We start from the raw sequence: 14,024 nt of genomic DNA, 5'->3' as shown, positions 1-14,024 counted from the left end.
AAAAAAAAAGCCGCTTGCAGGCGCGGAAGCGCGTGCAGAGAGGCTAGTATATATATAAAGCAAAAGGCAAAGAATAGTGAAATATTCAAAATACCAGAAAATGCCCTTAGTTAATACAAACATTAAGAATTGAAATTATTAATTAAATGAGGATAATATGGTAAATTCACTTTTTCATATTAAAAAAAATTAAAATTAAAAGAAAAATCAAATAATGGATCCTATTTTTATGGAAAATAACTATCCATTATCTTTTTTAATTCTAAAATAAAATTTAATTTTTTTTTAAAAAGGCCTCTCGCAGACGCGGAAGCGAGTGCGGAGAGGCTAGTATATATTACGCATGATGTGCTGATGGAATTACTATATCACAATTAATTGTTAAAGTTATGATTAAATTCATTTTAAATAACAAAAAGGGGGTAATGATCATTTTACTCTGTTGAGAAAGAGGGTTCAAGCATATATAAGAAAAAAGGAGGTCTTATGAGGCCAAAACAAAATTGATTTTAGTCTTCTTCAGCGTTTTATTAAAAAGAAAAATGGATTGCTAGAAAAAATTAAATAAATAAATTTAAAAGACGACGTAAGATTAACGGTTGAAACCAAAACCATTTTAGTGAAGAGCCCGTTATTTTAAAGATAACCAAGAGAAAAAAAAAAAAAGAGTAGAAGGGAAGAAAAGGCGTTTTGGCTTTGGGTCTTCTCCAGCTAAAGCTCACGCGTCTCTCTTCGAAATTTTAAACCCTAAGCTGTCCTCTCTTTCAGTTAGGCGTCGTTTGATTAGATCAAGAGAAAGCTTTTCAAGGCCTTGACTTGTTCATTATAGGAATTCTCATCACTGTTTATTTCCCGAGATTTGAAAAGAGAGCGATCCAATAAAGCTTTGAATTGCGTGCTTTGGTGAGCAAAATTTAGAATTTTATTCTTCTAGAGTTTGATTTTTCATGATTAGAGCAACTGAGCTGGTTCAGAGGAGAGTACTGTAGTTTTCCGGATTGTAAAGTAGACTTTTCTTTGGAGATAGAGAAGGAAGCAGAGAGAGATGGGGACGGGTTCGAAATTGGAAGGGACATCGGCACCGGCAACAAGGCGAGACCCCTACGAGGTTTTGTGCGTTTCGAGGGATTCAAATGATCAGGAAATTAAAACCGCCTATAGAAAGCTTGCTCTCAAGTAAGTTCAATTTTTTCTCTTCTTCAGAATTCACCGTCTTCGCCGTTGATTTGAGATTTCGATATTTGGTTTGCATTAGATGAATTCCTGCTAGGGGTTGATTTTTTTTTTTTCAAAAGAATCTAGCTTTATACCTGACGATTGTAAATCACTAGCCACGAGGTTCACTGTTGAGCTTGATTAGGAGCAAGAATATAGCAACACGTATATTACAAAGTTGAGTTTTCAGAGATGTGTGGAAAATGTGTATTGTTGGCGGCGGTAGTCTTATATTGCATTGGTTTGTTGTGAGTATAATTAATTCTTGAATTTCTAATTGGTCTTGAGGTCTTAACATTCTTGTCTTGTAAGCCATTGTGCTTTGACTAAATCTTCACCATTCTAGCTGATTGAATATTATGCATTTTTCATAGAGAATTGATCGTGCCATGAAAATTGGGAATTGAGCTGCCTTAATGTGTTTTAAATCTATTTCTGTGGGATGGATCTCTACAGAGATGGCACTATTTTCTTGTTTATTGCAATTTGTATATAATATCATTTGAGTTCACATGACTATTGATTCAGTTTATGATAATAATTTCAATGCTATTCTGAGACATATTTTCACATACAATCTTATTTTGAACCAAATTATGGAAAGGTATCATCCAGACAAGAATGCCAGCAATCCTGAAGCTTCAGAGCATTTCAAGGAGGTTGCATTTTCTTATAGTATCTTGTCTGACCCAGAGAAGAGGAGGCAGTACGACAATGCAGGGTTTGAGGTGCTTTTCTAATTCTGCTCACTATTCCCCTCCCTCCTCCCTCCCCCCCCCCCCCCCCCCCCCCAAAAAAAAATACACAAAAAAATGCATACCTGCTTATGTAGATGGGAAAAAATTGAACTAGTGCTGCTGAGTGGATTCTTGATTCCATTTGGTTGGGTCCGCTGTGTGTATTTTAGGGAATGTGTTAGTCGATAATTTTATTCAGATTTGATCACTCTAAATGCCCATGTCATTTGTCTACACAGATCTGCTCTGTTTGTTTGTATCATATGTGTAACAATTTAATGAGCAAGGAGTTTCTGATTTTAATTCATTCTGTTCCTTTTTTCATTTGAAATAGAGAAGAAAATTTAGATCCCTTGCTTAGTTATGCCACTTTCTAATGTGCTATATTCTGTTATAAATATGTTCTTATCAGTTCTAATTTTGTTTCAGGCAATTGATGCTGATGCCATGGACATGGAAATTGATTTGTCAAATCTGGGGACTGTCAATACAATGTTTGCTGCTTTATTCAGGTAATATATCATTACATATTTGTGGGTTTAGGATCATTTTGTCTTATAATAATCATTTTATTTGTTTATAGCAAGTTGGGTGTGCCTATCAAGACTACAATTTCCGCTAATGTACTTGAAGAAGCTCTTAGTGGTACAGTAACAGTCAGACCTCTCCCAATTGGGACATCAGTTAGTGGAAAGGTGCTTCTTTGTTTGTAACATAATGCAAGAATACTAAATTTAGTGCATCTTTACTTATTTTCTGATTTGCTGCAGGTGGAGAAACAGTGTGCCCACTTTTTTGGTGTTACAATCAATGAGCAGCAAGCCGAGTCGGGGGTTGTAGTAAGAGTAACTTCAACTGCACAAAGCAAATTTAAGGTGCATATGTTTCCATAAGATTTTACTGCAATATAGCCTCAGAATCTCTCTCTCTCTCTCTCTCTCTCTCTCTCTCTCTCTCTCTCTCTCTCTCTCTCGAGATGTGTATGTATCTTGCATTCAATGTATCTGATTTGTGAATATTGCTGGTACAATACTTACATTTCAATCAAATTCTTGTAATTTGCAGTCTTGCACTCAATGTATCTGATTTGTGAATATTGCTGGTACAATACTTACATTTCAATCAAATTCTTGTAATTTGCAGTTACTTTATTTTGAACAAGATGCCAATGGTGGTTATGGTTTGGCCTTACAGGTACTATATATTATTATCGCAATCTTCTCCATCTCTGCTTCTTTTGATAACCATATAATTGGTGCACTTGCCTTAGGGTTTGGTGCCTGTGTCATATTTGTTTGGAATCTGTTGGAGTAATTTGCCTGATGTTATTTAAACATCAATGATTAGGCTTCTCCTTGCCTGCTTTATAGTTTGTTGAGAATACACATGCCCACACATGGGAAGGCATCTATTGCTCACCAAATCCTCTTTGAACCTCTTAAGAAAAGTGATTTGTAACCAGCTTATGATTTTTTTTCATAAATATTCTCCCATGTTTTATCAAGATGCAGCATATGTCACCAAGGAAGCCATGTTTTAAAAAACCAAAAGTAAAAAGGAATATTTAGAAAATACACCACTGCATTCTGTGTTTTTATAAGTGCTCAAACTGAATTTTGGTTCTTCTGGCGTTAGATAGTCTATAAAAGTGTCGCACTGCATTCTTCTTACATGCATTTTATGGAGTTCAGACCTCTGCACTGGTTTCAACTTCCAATACTTTATAATCTATTTTAATTTGTTATATGTTTTCTTATTGCTTTGTTTTAGCAAGTTGTAATCCACTGTAGAGTGTTATTTTATTTCCTTTCATGATAAAATTAGGTATCAATTATTATTTGGTGTTTGTTCATCAAATACCAGTTACATTTTAACATGTAACACTGGTAGATGAGTTCAGAAAATATGATCATTATTGTCTCTCTGTACAGGAAGATAGTGAGAAGACGGGCAAAGCAACATCTGCAGGGATGTATTTTCTGCATTTTCAAGTATATAGAATGGATTCAACTTTGAATGCGGTATGCAGGATATTAATTTTCTTTCTTCATAAAATTTGTTCCCCACTGTTTCTGGATGGGACTGAGGGTAGTGGTTTAGTAGATTCCTATTTATGGCTGAAAATGGTTATGTATCCTTGTGCTGGTGCAGTTGGCAATGGCAAAGGACCCTGAAGCTGCTTTTTTCAAGAGGTTGGAAGGTCTTCAACCTTGTGAGGTCTCAGAACTAAAAGCTGGCACTCATATATTCGCTGTTTATGGTCTGAACTTTGATTTGGTCCCTTTATTCTTTTGCTTTCTGGGGCTAACTCCTTAATATGAAATTGTTGCTTATCCTGTTAACTAACCTCCGCTGAGATTTGTTCAGGAGATAATTTTTTTAAGACTGCTACCTATACAATCGAGGCACTTTGTGTAAAGTCATACGAGGATACGACGCAGAAGCTTAAAGAGATTGAGGGTCAGATTTTAAGAAAGAGAAATGAGCTTCGCCAATTTGAAACAGAGTACAGGAAGGTATTGATCTGGATCTTCCTGGCTGTGGTTTGTAATAAGATTTCATCATGTTTGTTTTTACAATTTTCCTGTAATGTTATGTAGGCATTGGCGCGCTTTCAAGAAGTGACCAACAGATACACCCAGGAAAAGCAATCTGTAAGTTTTGGTTACTGATCATTTTTCTGAAAATTGAAGTTGAGGGACTTACTCAGACACTAGGTTCAAAGTTCATCCCTCTTATGTTTTAAGCAATGGAAGGCTGTTACATGATTGTAGATTCATTATCATATCTAAAGTATCCCTTTTCTTTCCTTTCTTTTCTGTATTTATGTATTTAATTTTTTAATTTGGGCATTTATCATTCTACAAATCAGGTGGATGAGCTGCTGAAACAGAGAGACAGTATCCATTCTTCTTTCACTATCACCAAGACAATCAATAATAGTGTGGGTGGTAGCGGTTTGAGTAATGGTAGCAGTAGCAAAAATCCTGGCGAAGATTCAAATGCAGAGAGCCCAGGGGAAGATGGAGGCTCTGACGGGAAGGACAAGTCAGGCAAAAAGAAATGGTTCAATCTTAACCTCAAAGGATCAGATAAAAAACTTGGCTGAAAAGATGTCTTTATTTATTTTTATTATTTGCGAGGTTTCAATATCCATCCACGCCTTTTGCTTGCATAGAGGCGTGTCTTGTTTCGACCAAAAAAAGAGGCTTGTCTTGTATTTCTTTGAATTTTTTTATTTCTCTTATAGGTTGCCCCCATTGTTGTTCTTAGTGTTCTGTTGTAATTTGCTTCTGTAAAACGTGGCAGTTAGAAAATGCATTTGTATAAATATCATAACATTCAAATTTCTCAAGAATTGTCCTCCGATTTAAGCAGCGATACAAACGTATTTAGTGCTGCTGCTGTAATAACATGTCAGTTGCTTTGGTTTAGTGTTATACACCCTTCAATGTATACCCCATGGCTGTTCATAATGCCGAAACGATCTCATACGTCGGGGTCAATATTCTAAACTCGCATTTACCTTCGGGGTCAATATTCTAAACTCGCATGTACCTTGAACAACTAGCCTAACTCAAATGTGATCCAAATTTTTTGGTAAATAATAAGAGCGTATCTGCTTGCAATATTCATTTCAGCTAGGATTGGCTGTGATTAGAACTCTAATTATATACCGATACATCCATGTAAACAGGCCTTGCAAAGACTTCAGATAATGGTCCCACCGTTTGATAACTGAGTTCAACACAGAAAGGGATTTTATCAAACGAGGGAGTTCAGCTTTTTCAACGCTGGCAAAGAAAAACATGTTACGTGTACGGATGAAGGTAAAATCTTTGTACTAAGTACATTATAAATTATGATCAGCGGCTGGATTTCAGCCACCGAAGCAACGCTGAAGTGTAAAATTTTGTCTAATTCCTCATATAATTGTTATTAATTTGGTAATGTAGGAAATCGAGCCCACTGAGATTTGGACCATAACGTTGAGGAAGTGGTGGTCCTCTTAGTTGTTGTTACACTTGTTGCTTGATGGAGCTTTGCTTGTGGGTTTGTGAGTAGGAATTTGGGCCCACTATTAGGCGACACCCAAAAGATTTTAGTTTTATTTGTTTTTCTTTTCTTTTCTTTTCATTTCAAAATAATGATATGAAAGTATTTAAATAAAAGAGAAAAATGGGCTTCCGCCAGTCATGGCTGTTGCTATCTATCTATTGGCATAGGGCCCGCAGAGATTTTGGTAGAGGCTTCCATTACAGTTCCTTGTTGCAGAGACTTGTTCTTGTCAATAAGACTTGATAATTGGTTCAATCAACAACCACGGCAATGGGAAACGTTTGGTTTCATCCTTAAAATATGGACCGCAAATAATAATACTAAACACCGTCTTAGGTTATCTGCTCGTGGACTAGATTGGCCAAACCAGCACACCTCATGCAGCTTATTATTAAGAAAATCATAGGATTCTTTGAACTCAATTTTTAATGAAGCCGAAGGTTGTCTTGACCTGTGTGTTTGAAGTTTATGGTTTAGAGACGGATGCATCCATTTGGATCTTTCCAAGGGACAAATTCCTGCAGAATTCATGGGATTGTTTATCCGGGAGGTTCCTTATTTATTTAAGCATATCATGTAGAATTTAGATTAGGAAATGCTTAAAACCCCTTTTTCTAAGACCAAGTCTCACATGCGTATAAATTAGGGTTCCTATTATATTCCCTTGTGGTAGATTCCCCATGTTCAGGAACAGTAGGTTCTGAATCTGTTGTCACATTATCTTAACACATGGGGTGCCATGGCACCTTAGTTTGTGGCAAATAAAAACCAAACCCCTTTTCATTTGCTTCCTTTTCGTTGGTCCAAAACTTTGGAGTAAAAAATAAAAGATCTTATGTGACAAGAAAAAGAAGAAAAGAAAGAGGAGTAGAGTAGATTGGTCAAATCGACGACGTGGATGGACTTGGTAGAAATTGAACTTGTGTCACTAGCTAGCTAGCTAGGGCAGAACTGATTGTGCAGAATCTAAAGAGAATTAATTTTCAATGTATATTTTTTGTCATGTCATGTGAAGAGGTGTCTCCCAGCTATAGGAGATGTCTTTGTTTGGGTTAGATGTTATTTGGTGTGTTTGTGTAGCCGCCTATGTGTCTTTCTCTCACTTTTTTTGAGCAACCAAAGCACATTGATTTTGTCTCATTGATTGACCAAAGTCCCCTCTTCCAAACTAATTTCACGGACTTCCAATTACGCATTTTAAAACTCTATAAAGTTGGATGGACTTCATGGAAATGCTTCTTTATTTTATATATAAACATTCTAGACTGTAATCTAGGGTTTAGCTCTAATTAAGTTGGATTAATAATGGTATGTGTATTAGTTAAATAATTGAGAGAGAGAGAGAGAGAGAGTCACTTCACATGACTTAAAGCTAACTCCACCACCCAACCTTCACCATATTTTATTTATATAAAAAAGTGGGTAGTGTCACTTGGAATACATGAAGGGACTCACTGAGTCACCCATATTGTTTGGGATTGTCTAATTAAAAATGCTTTGAACATATCCATAAAAGGGATTTCCAACACTTGAAAACTAAGTCACATTGGGGTTATCTTTTTATCCTTTTTGGATCCTTCCAAAGTAATGGTTGCAAAAAGAAACAAAGGTGATTAGAAAGTTAATGGAGTTCTAACGGATCATGTCTCAAATAAATCTCTTGTTTAATGAATAAAAAACTCCATGTTGTTTTGTCATTGGTTAAAACTTTCTTTTATAATTAAGCACAACTTGGTGGGCCATGCTCGCGATTTGGGCAATCTTAAAACGATAATATTGGCATCACTTCAATCAACAACAAAGTTAAAAAAAAGCATGATTAAGGCCCTAAATGGTGTTTTATATTAGATGGTGGAAACCATTTACAACAACAAGAAGAAGAAACCCATTGTTAAGTAGACACTTGTTAATTAATCAAACATGACTGGGTGTCTTCTTTCTTCTTCTTCTTGAGAGAGAGAGAGAGAGAGAGAGAGAGTTGCTCCTTGTAGGTCCAATGTCAGAAATTGGAAATTGAGGTGGTCCCCATTGTGGAGGGCGGGTCCTACCAAGAGTTTGTTCAAATAGAGAGGAACCAATTAGACGCGCAGCTTCACATGTCTAACCCTTCATCAGTGGAGAAAACCTTGTGCCTATGTCACCCGTACTACAACATAATATGTTTACATACGGCTTCCAAGCCATTGCTTCAGTCTCTGCTCTCCCTCTTATGCAGCATGTTTGATCCATGTTTCAACTTTTTATGTCCAATCGCTTCTGTTTCGGGTTTTATTGGTTACCAATCTTGTTAAATTAATTTAGCAACCAAACCCAAAATGACCTTGTTTTCTTCTTTTTTTCGGTTACATTGGGAGGAAAGGAATCTTGGAGTTTCAATCTTGGGTGCCAATCAGAGGAGAAGGGTAGGGCCACAACCACTGTGGTAACCCCGCTCGACAATGACCTTCTTTTCATTTGTGAACATAAAAACTCTAAAAATTCAAAGAGAAAACTGCAAAACTTGATTATGGGGTGGATTCTTCTTTTTTGTTTAAATAGTAAATTTGGAATAAATAAATAGTAATTACAAAGAAGAAACAGAAAAGTACTTGCAAGGTGAGAAACCAACCAATAATTAGTGCTGAGTTTAATTCAGCGACCACTGTTTCCAACCAACAACACAGTTACACAACACAAGCTAAGCCTATATATATATATATATATATATATATATATATATATATATGAACTCTTCAACTTTATGGTACACAAGACATGTACATTGAGAAGATCTGAGTTGCGGAGGTACACTTTGCTTTTTGAATGAGAGCAGCTCCCCTCCTTGAGCCCCCCCATACAGCTGTTTGGCCTGGAATTTGCAAACTTCCTCAAGTGTCAAAAGAGTCAAGACTGAAACTCAAAGTGAGAAAGACCCAAAGGGCAAAATCATTGGATCCAATTAATAAAGCGAAAAGGTTGTTAGGTTTAAGTAGAAATTGATCATTTCAAACTAATTAATGCAGAAGATATTACTAATCCCAAATCCTAAATCTATGTGCATGTATTAGTATAATAATTCATCAGGCCCCCCAATAAACTCTTTTTTATGTTCCATGTTAGGGACCCACGTAAACTATACATGAATGGGCCATCACAAGTCACAACTATCATCTCCTACCTGCTTGTATTACTAATTGACATGCTCCTTCAATGAAGGTATCTCTATCTCTACTCTTAAGAAAAGAAAAGAAAAGAAAAGAAAAGGATCACTATCACTACATGATGTGGGGCCATATCCCAATGCGATTCAGTGATTCAAATCGTCTACTTTTTATCTCGTTAAACATCATTTTTGCAAAAGAAAAAAAGTAAATCCAAATGCTTTTTACTTAAGTAAGTAATTACAATAGAAGAACACAATAATTTTTCTAAATATTTTCAACAACAAAGAAAACCCCCATATGATAAACCATGATGGACTGATTGACTTTTGTTAACCCTAGCATATCTAGGTCATATTTAAGCTTTGTAATGGCAGTAATCATGATTAATTATCCAGACCACAAACACAAACATGATTAACTATGAAAATCTAACGGTCGAAAAAAGAACGCAAGCTTTCACTCGAAAGGTGATCCAGATGATGATGGGGATCGGATCGAGGAGATTTTTCTTGTATGGGAAAATTTGACTAAGGGAATGGAAACGGAGGAGAAAGAGGAGACAAGGTGGGCCAGGTTTGGAGTTGTGATGAAGACTTGGGTGAAGGGAGAGAGAAAGAGGCAAGGCAACTTAGGCAACTCAGGCAAGGCAAGAGGCTGCTTTTGAAAACAATAATAATCAATAGATTAATTAACATGGGGTATGAGTTTATGCTCCTTGAAGTGGGAGATTACGAAAGCCAACTTCTTGTCTCTATTAATTTTTCTCTCGTAGTTAGTAAGATTCGGAGAGATCTCTCTCCCCCAAATCCCCCAAAGCAAAAGTAAATCATTCATTTTCATTTGTTTGATTAATTAAATATATGGATTTCAACGTCAATCACGCAAACATCCTAAACAATTATTCATCATCAACACGTAATGGTAGGGCCCCAACCCTAAGTTGTAAACACACCTGAACCCAACCCTTGTACGACTAGCTCATAGCTTGAGTTAAGAGCTTCCCATGTTGACTTTATTCACAAAACTGCCATCATTACTATCACTTTTGGTTGCGAGCACAACTTAGAATGTGAAGCATGCGTATCTAAAGCTAGATATGGAAGATAAGTAGATGGTGACACGTGGGCCATGCAAGGTGAGGAGGCACACTGACGGTAAGAGATCTCAGTTCAATCTCCTAAACATAACATGGGGCCCAACCAACCCAAGTGCCAAACCTATGTAAGATTTGAGTTGCCAATGCCATGCATGAAAGTTTTGACTTTAATAAGAAAAAGAAATTGTATTGGTGGGTGGTGTCGGCTCCTGAGATTGAGCACTTCGGAGCCATCTAGCAGGACCATGAGATAAGGGTAAAATTGGAAACTCAAGTAGAACACAGAGAGAGAGAGAGAGAGAGAGAGAGAGATGAATGTTACAAGTTTTCTAGGCTTCTAGCAGTTGAAGGAGCAGTTGGGGTCAGGGGAAACACAGAGAGAAACGGGCTTCATGTTGCGCCATTGGGTTTCGTTCCACTGCATCTGAGCCTCAGAGTACGAGATTACAGAACTACTCAAGTTTTCAAATGCGGAAAGCTTTGTAGTTTGTACTTAATCAAAAAACAATGTCATTATGTACGAAAATGAAGATCGAACTTGGATGGAAGAAGACGAGTATATTATTTTAGCCAATTGACTTAACTCACATATATAATTTAAAAAATATATATATATATAAATTGGAAAATGATCAGAAATTATGTATGAAAAAGATATATAGGAATAGTAATAAGGAAAGAGATATATAGGAATAGGACTACTAGGTAGGAGAATAAGAATATGAGTGTTAGGAGAAAACTGGCACATATAGCGATAGGAGGGTAAGACGTGTCGCCAACTGAGTTTTTGTTAAGAGTAGAGAGGTTTGAGAGATTCTCTTTGGCAAAGGTTTCTTAATTTGATCAAACATTGGCTTTAGCTTTGGGATTGGTCATCTTCTCCAAAGTTCCCATCATCATCACTGACTGAAAGCAATCCAGTGATGGCCCATTAAGTTAACATCCAGACTTTTCTAACCTAATTTTTTCCTCTGTATGGCTGCTAATAATTTATAATGGATGGACTAACGAGTGATCATCATTCATCATTGAGTCAGTCCTCTAATTGAACGGCTCAAATAAAATGAAATATTTCACAATAAATTCAAAGAAAATGATAGCCAATTACAAATCTGGTTGGTACAAGTTAAGCTAATTACATAGCTTTGCTTGGCTATAACTTTTAACTTATAAAAGGACCACAGAAAGATAACAAAGAAAAATGGAAGTTGAGCTCTCTTTGGTGGAAAACAGTGGACAAGCTAGCTCAATCATGTAGCTTTTATTTATTTAGGGTTTTATATATATATATATATATATAAGTCCAACAGTGTACCATGCTCGCATCACATGCAACATCACATTCTTTTATCCTCCTTTGAAGACACAAGTGACAAAAACCTATATATATATATTTCTCTTCTATTAAGTGATTCCTCAAATAATTTTGTTTGAGAGACCCCCTTTAAGGTACTCTACAATTATTTTTCCAATGATCCAAACCATCTATTTTTTAGGTCTTCATTCATAGATCATTCTTACAAAAAATTAGACAAATCGTAAACCATTTAAACATCTAATTGTATCTTATAAAATCAATGAACACGGTGCTTCAAGAAAGTACTAAAATTTCAATAATTTAATTAAGTAGTCAAATGATATTGGATTCAAGTGATTTTTTCAGAGATAATCTTGGAATGAATATATACAAAATATACGGTTTGAATTAATGAAATATAATGTATGATGGGCTCTACAATAGTGTTCCTCAAATAAGTTTGTTTGAAGAATCCCTCAACTGAAACTTACTGTATATATATTTGGTGATTGAGTAAACAAACAAATAAATAAACAGTGAATCCATTTTATTCTATTCTTATGGTTTGAAAGTCCCCTCATGTGAAGCAAAGGGCATTCTTGCACTTTGACATGAATATATTGGGAAAAAGAAAAGGGTTCGAAAAAAATGAAAAAGAAGGAGAATTGGCAAGACAACAAGTGCAATCGTTTGGGCCCCCGAGCGTCCTTGGGTCGTGTTCCCATAACTCTCACTTTCTTCCCCTTGGGATGTCCGCAACCGCAACCATCTCTCTCTCTTTCACAAAGTGTCTCTGTAGCTAACACACACATATAATATATATATATATATATATATATATATATATGTATATTATGATAAAATACATCATCAGCATCATTAAAGATTAATTCAATTCAAGACCCTTTTTTTGTTATCCTGTGTATAAATACCCCAACACATGCACAACTCCCCCTACATCCCCATTTCATTCTCTCTCTCTCTCTCTCTCTCTCTCTCTTCAGCTCCCCTCATCACTTCAATTGAATTCCCAACTTTCTTTCTCTGCTTTCTTTCTGTCTCTGTCCCTGTTTCTAAGAAAACAAGCAACATGGCTGAGGCTGCAGAGCTACACTATCAACCCAAACCAACCAACACCACAAACCCAACAAGTTCTAGCAACAACCCAACAACACGCTTAAAGCTTTTTGGCTTCAATGTCCAAGACGACGATTTAGAATCTTCCGTACTCGACTCCACCAAGACTTCCACCCCATCTGGTTCACCGGAATCCGGCGGTTTTTCCACCACCGGCGACCGTAAATACGAGTGCCAGTACTGCTGCCGAGAATTCGCCAACTCCCAAGCCCTCGGCGGCCACCAGAACGCGCACAAGAAAGAGCGCCAGCAGCTCAAGCGAGCTCAGCTCCAAGCCAGCCGAAACGCCGCGGTTTCATACGCCCGAAACCCCATCATCTCCGCCTTCGCGCCGCCGCCTCACCTACTGGCCCCGGCCGGGTCGGTGATGGTCCCGGCGGCCGCTCCGGCCAGCCCGTCCTGGGTCTACGTCCCGCGCGCGGCCACTCCGTTCCACGTGTCGCATGGATGCGTGTTTCCCGCGGCAGCCAATCACGGAAGGGGTGCAGGGAGTTATTCGTATGGGGGCAGTGTAGCGGATTCGACATTGACGTCATCAATGGGGCCCCATCATCAGGTACTTCAACAAGGCCGGGCCCACGGAAGAGCGGATGGGCCATCGTTGAGTAGGTTTACTAAAGGAGATGGTGGGCCCAGTTTTGATGATGCATTGGGCTTGGACTTGCATCTTAGCCTTTGACTCGGTTAAGCAAGGCTCGGCTTGGCTCGGCTTGAAAAACGACATGGTGTGTGGTGGCCTTTATAATATGTTGCTCAGATCATGAGGTGGAGGTGGGAAGCTAATGTTTATTTTGGTAGTGGGACCTTTGTACATTTTCAAATTTTATTTAATTTATTTAATTTTTAAGAAAGTAATTTCAGGGGCATATATATACATTGCTCTCATTCTATTTCTGGTTTTTTTGTTTTTAAATCTCAGTAGGTCCAATTATGTCTGTATATACGAGTAGGTAGAAACTCGGAATCCCACTAACAAGTTAGAATGATGGAAGTGGGACCTCCAAATTTGTTGACTCTTGAGTTGTCGACAAACACATAAGGAGTTTAATGCCCGTACCTAATTAGCTCGACTTAATTTTTCATAATTTGAGTGGCCGACATGATTGATATGTGCTAATTTATGATTGATATATTGTAATAAATTAGCATATGTTACAATAAATTAGGATATGTTGTGATGCATGTTCTTGACATGAAACAAGAAAAGGAATTGGACGTAAATGGAAGTTCCTTGCGGCAATCTGAAATGAGGGTCGTTCTCATGTAACAATTATTTACTGGATTTCAGAACAAGAATAAAAAGATGAGGGAATTTTCTTTCTTGGGCATATGCCATGTAC

At 37.2% G+C, this 14,024-nt stretch overlaps 2 protein-coding genes across 3 annotated transcripts; both read left to right on the top strand.

Moving 5' to 3' along the window:
* The first annotated feature begins 647 nt into the window (after nucleotides 1-647).
* Nucleotides 648-5,392, top strand: ARG1 (Chaperone DnaJ-domain superfamily protein). 2 transcript variants are annotated; one of them, XM_021967020.2, is made up of 12 exons: nucleotides 648-903; nucleotides 1,028-1,176; nucleotides 1,820-1,943; nucleotides 2,382-2,464; nucleotides 2,536-2,647; nucleotides 2,723-2,827; nucleotides 3,096-3,146; nucleotides 3,884-3,973; nucleotides 4,104-4,212; nucleotides 4,320-4,468; nucleotides 4,553-4,606; nucleotides 4,825-5,392. In XM_021967020.2, exons 2-12 carry the CDS (start codon nucleotides 1,046-1,048, stop codon nucleotides 5,059-5,061), a joined length of 1,245 nt encoding a protein of 414 aa, XP_021822712.1. In that variant the 5' UTR covers nucleotides 648-903; nucleotides 1,028-1,045; the 3' UTR covers nucleotides 5,062-5,392. The 2 variants fall into 2 exon arrangements, with proteins under 2 accessions (XP_021822712.1, XP_021822711.1); XM_021967019.2 differs by having other exon boundaries at nucleotides 649-1,176.
* Nucleotides 5,393-12,472: 7,080 nt separating this feature from the next.
* Nucleotides 12,473-13,574, top strand: LOC110764130 (C2H2 and C2HC zinc fingers superfamily protein). Its single transcript, XM_021967054.2, has one exon. It carries the CDS (start codon nucleotides 12,488-12,490, stop codon nucleotides 13,361-13,363), a length of 876 nt encoding a protein of 291 aa, XP_021822746.2. The 5' UTR covers nucleotides 12,473-12,487; the 3' UTR covers nucleotides 13,364-13,574.
* The last annotated feature ends 450 nt before the right edge of the window (nucleotides 13,575-14,024 follow it).

Source organism: Prunus avium, chromosome 1, assembly GCF_965620075.1.
Source record: "Prunus avium chromosome 1, drPruAviu1.hap1.1, whole genome shotgun sequence".
NCBI classification, from domain to species: domain Eukaryota; kingdom Viridiplantae; phylum Streptophyta; class Magnoliopsida; order Rosales; family Rosaceae; genus Prunus; species Prunus avium.
The sequence above is the reverse complement of the archived record's forward strand: the minus strand, read 5'-3'. Positions and strand labels throughout refer to the sequence as shown.

What these genes read in the sequence shown, in the direction of transcription:
- ARG1 (XM_021967020.2), top strand. Translation starts at nt 1,046, where the DNA reads ATGGGGACGGGTTCGAAATTGGAAGGGACATCGGCACCGGCAACAAGG. An exon ending in CTGCACAAAGCAAATTTAAG is followed by an intron (nt 2,828 to 3,095) that starts GTGCATATGTTT and finishes TGTAATTTGCAG; the next exon opens with TTACTTTATTTTGAACAAGA. An exon ending in TTGAAACAGAGTACAGGAAG is followed by an intron (nt 4,469 to 4,552) that starts GTATTGATCTGG and finishes AATGTTATGTAG; the next exon opens with GCATTGGCGCGCTTTCAAGA.
- LOC110764130 (XM_021967054.2), top strand. Translation starts at nt 12,488, where the DNA reads ATGCACAACTCCCCCTACATCCCCATTTCATTCTCTCTCTCTCTCTCT.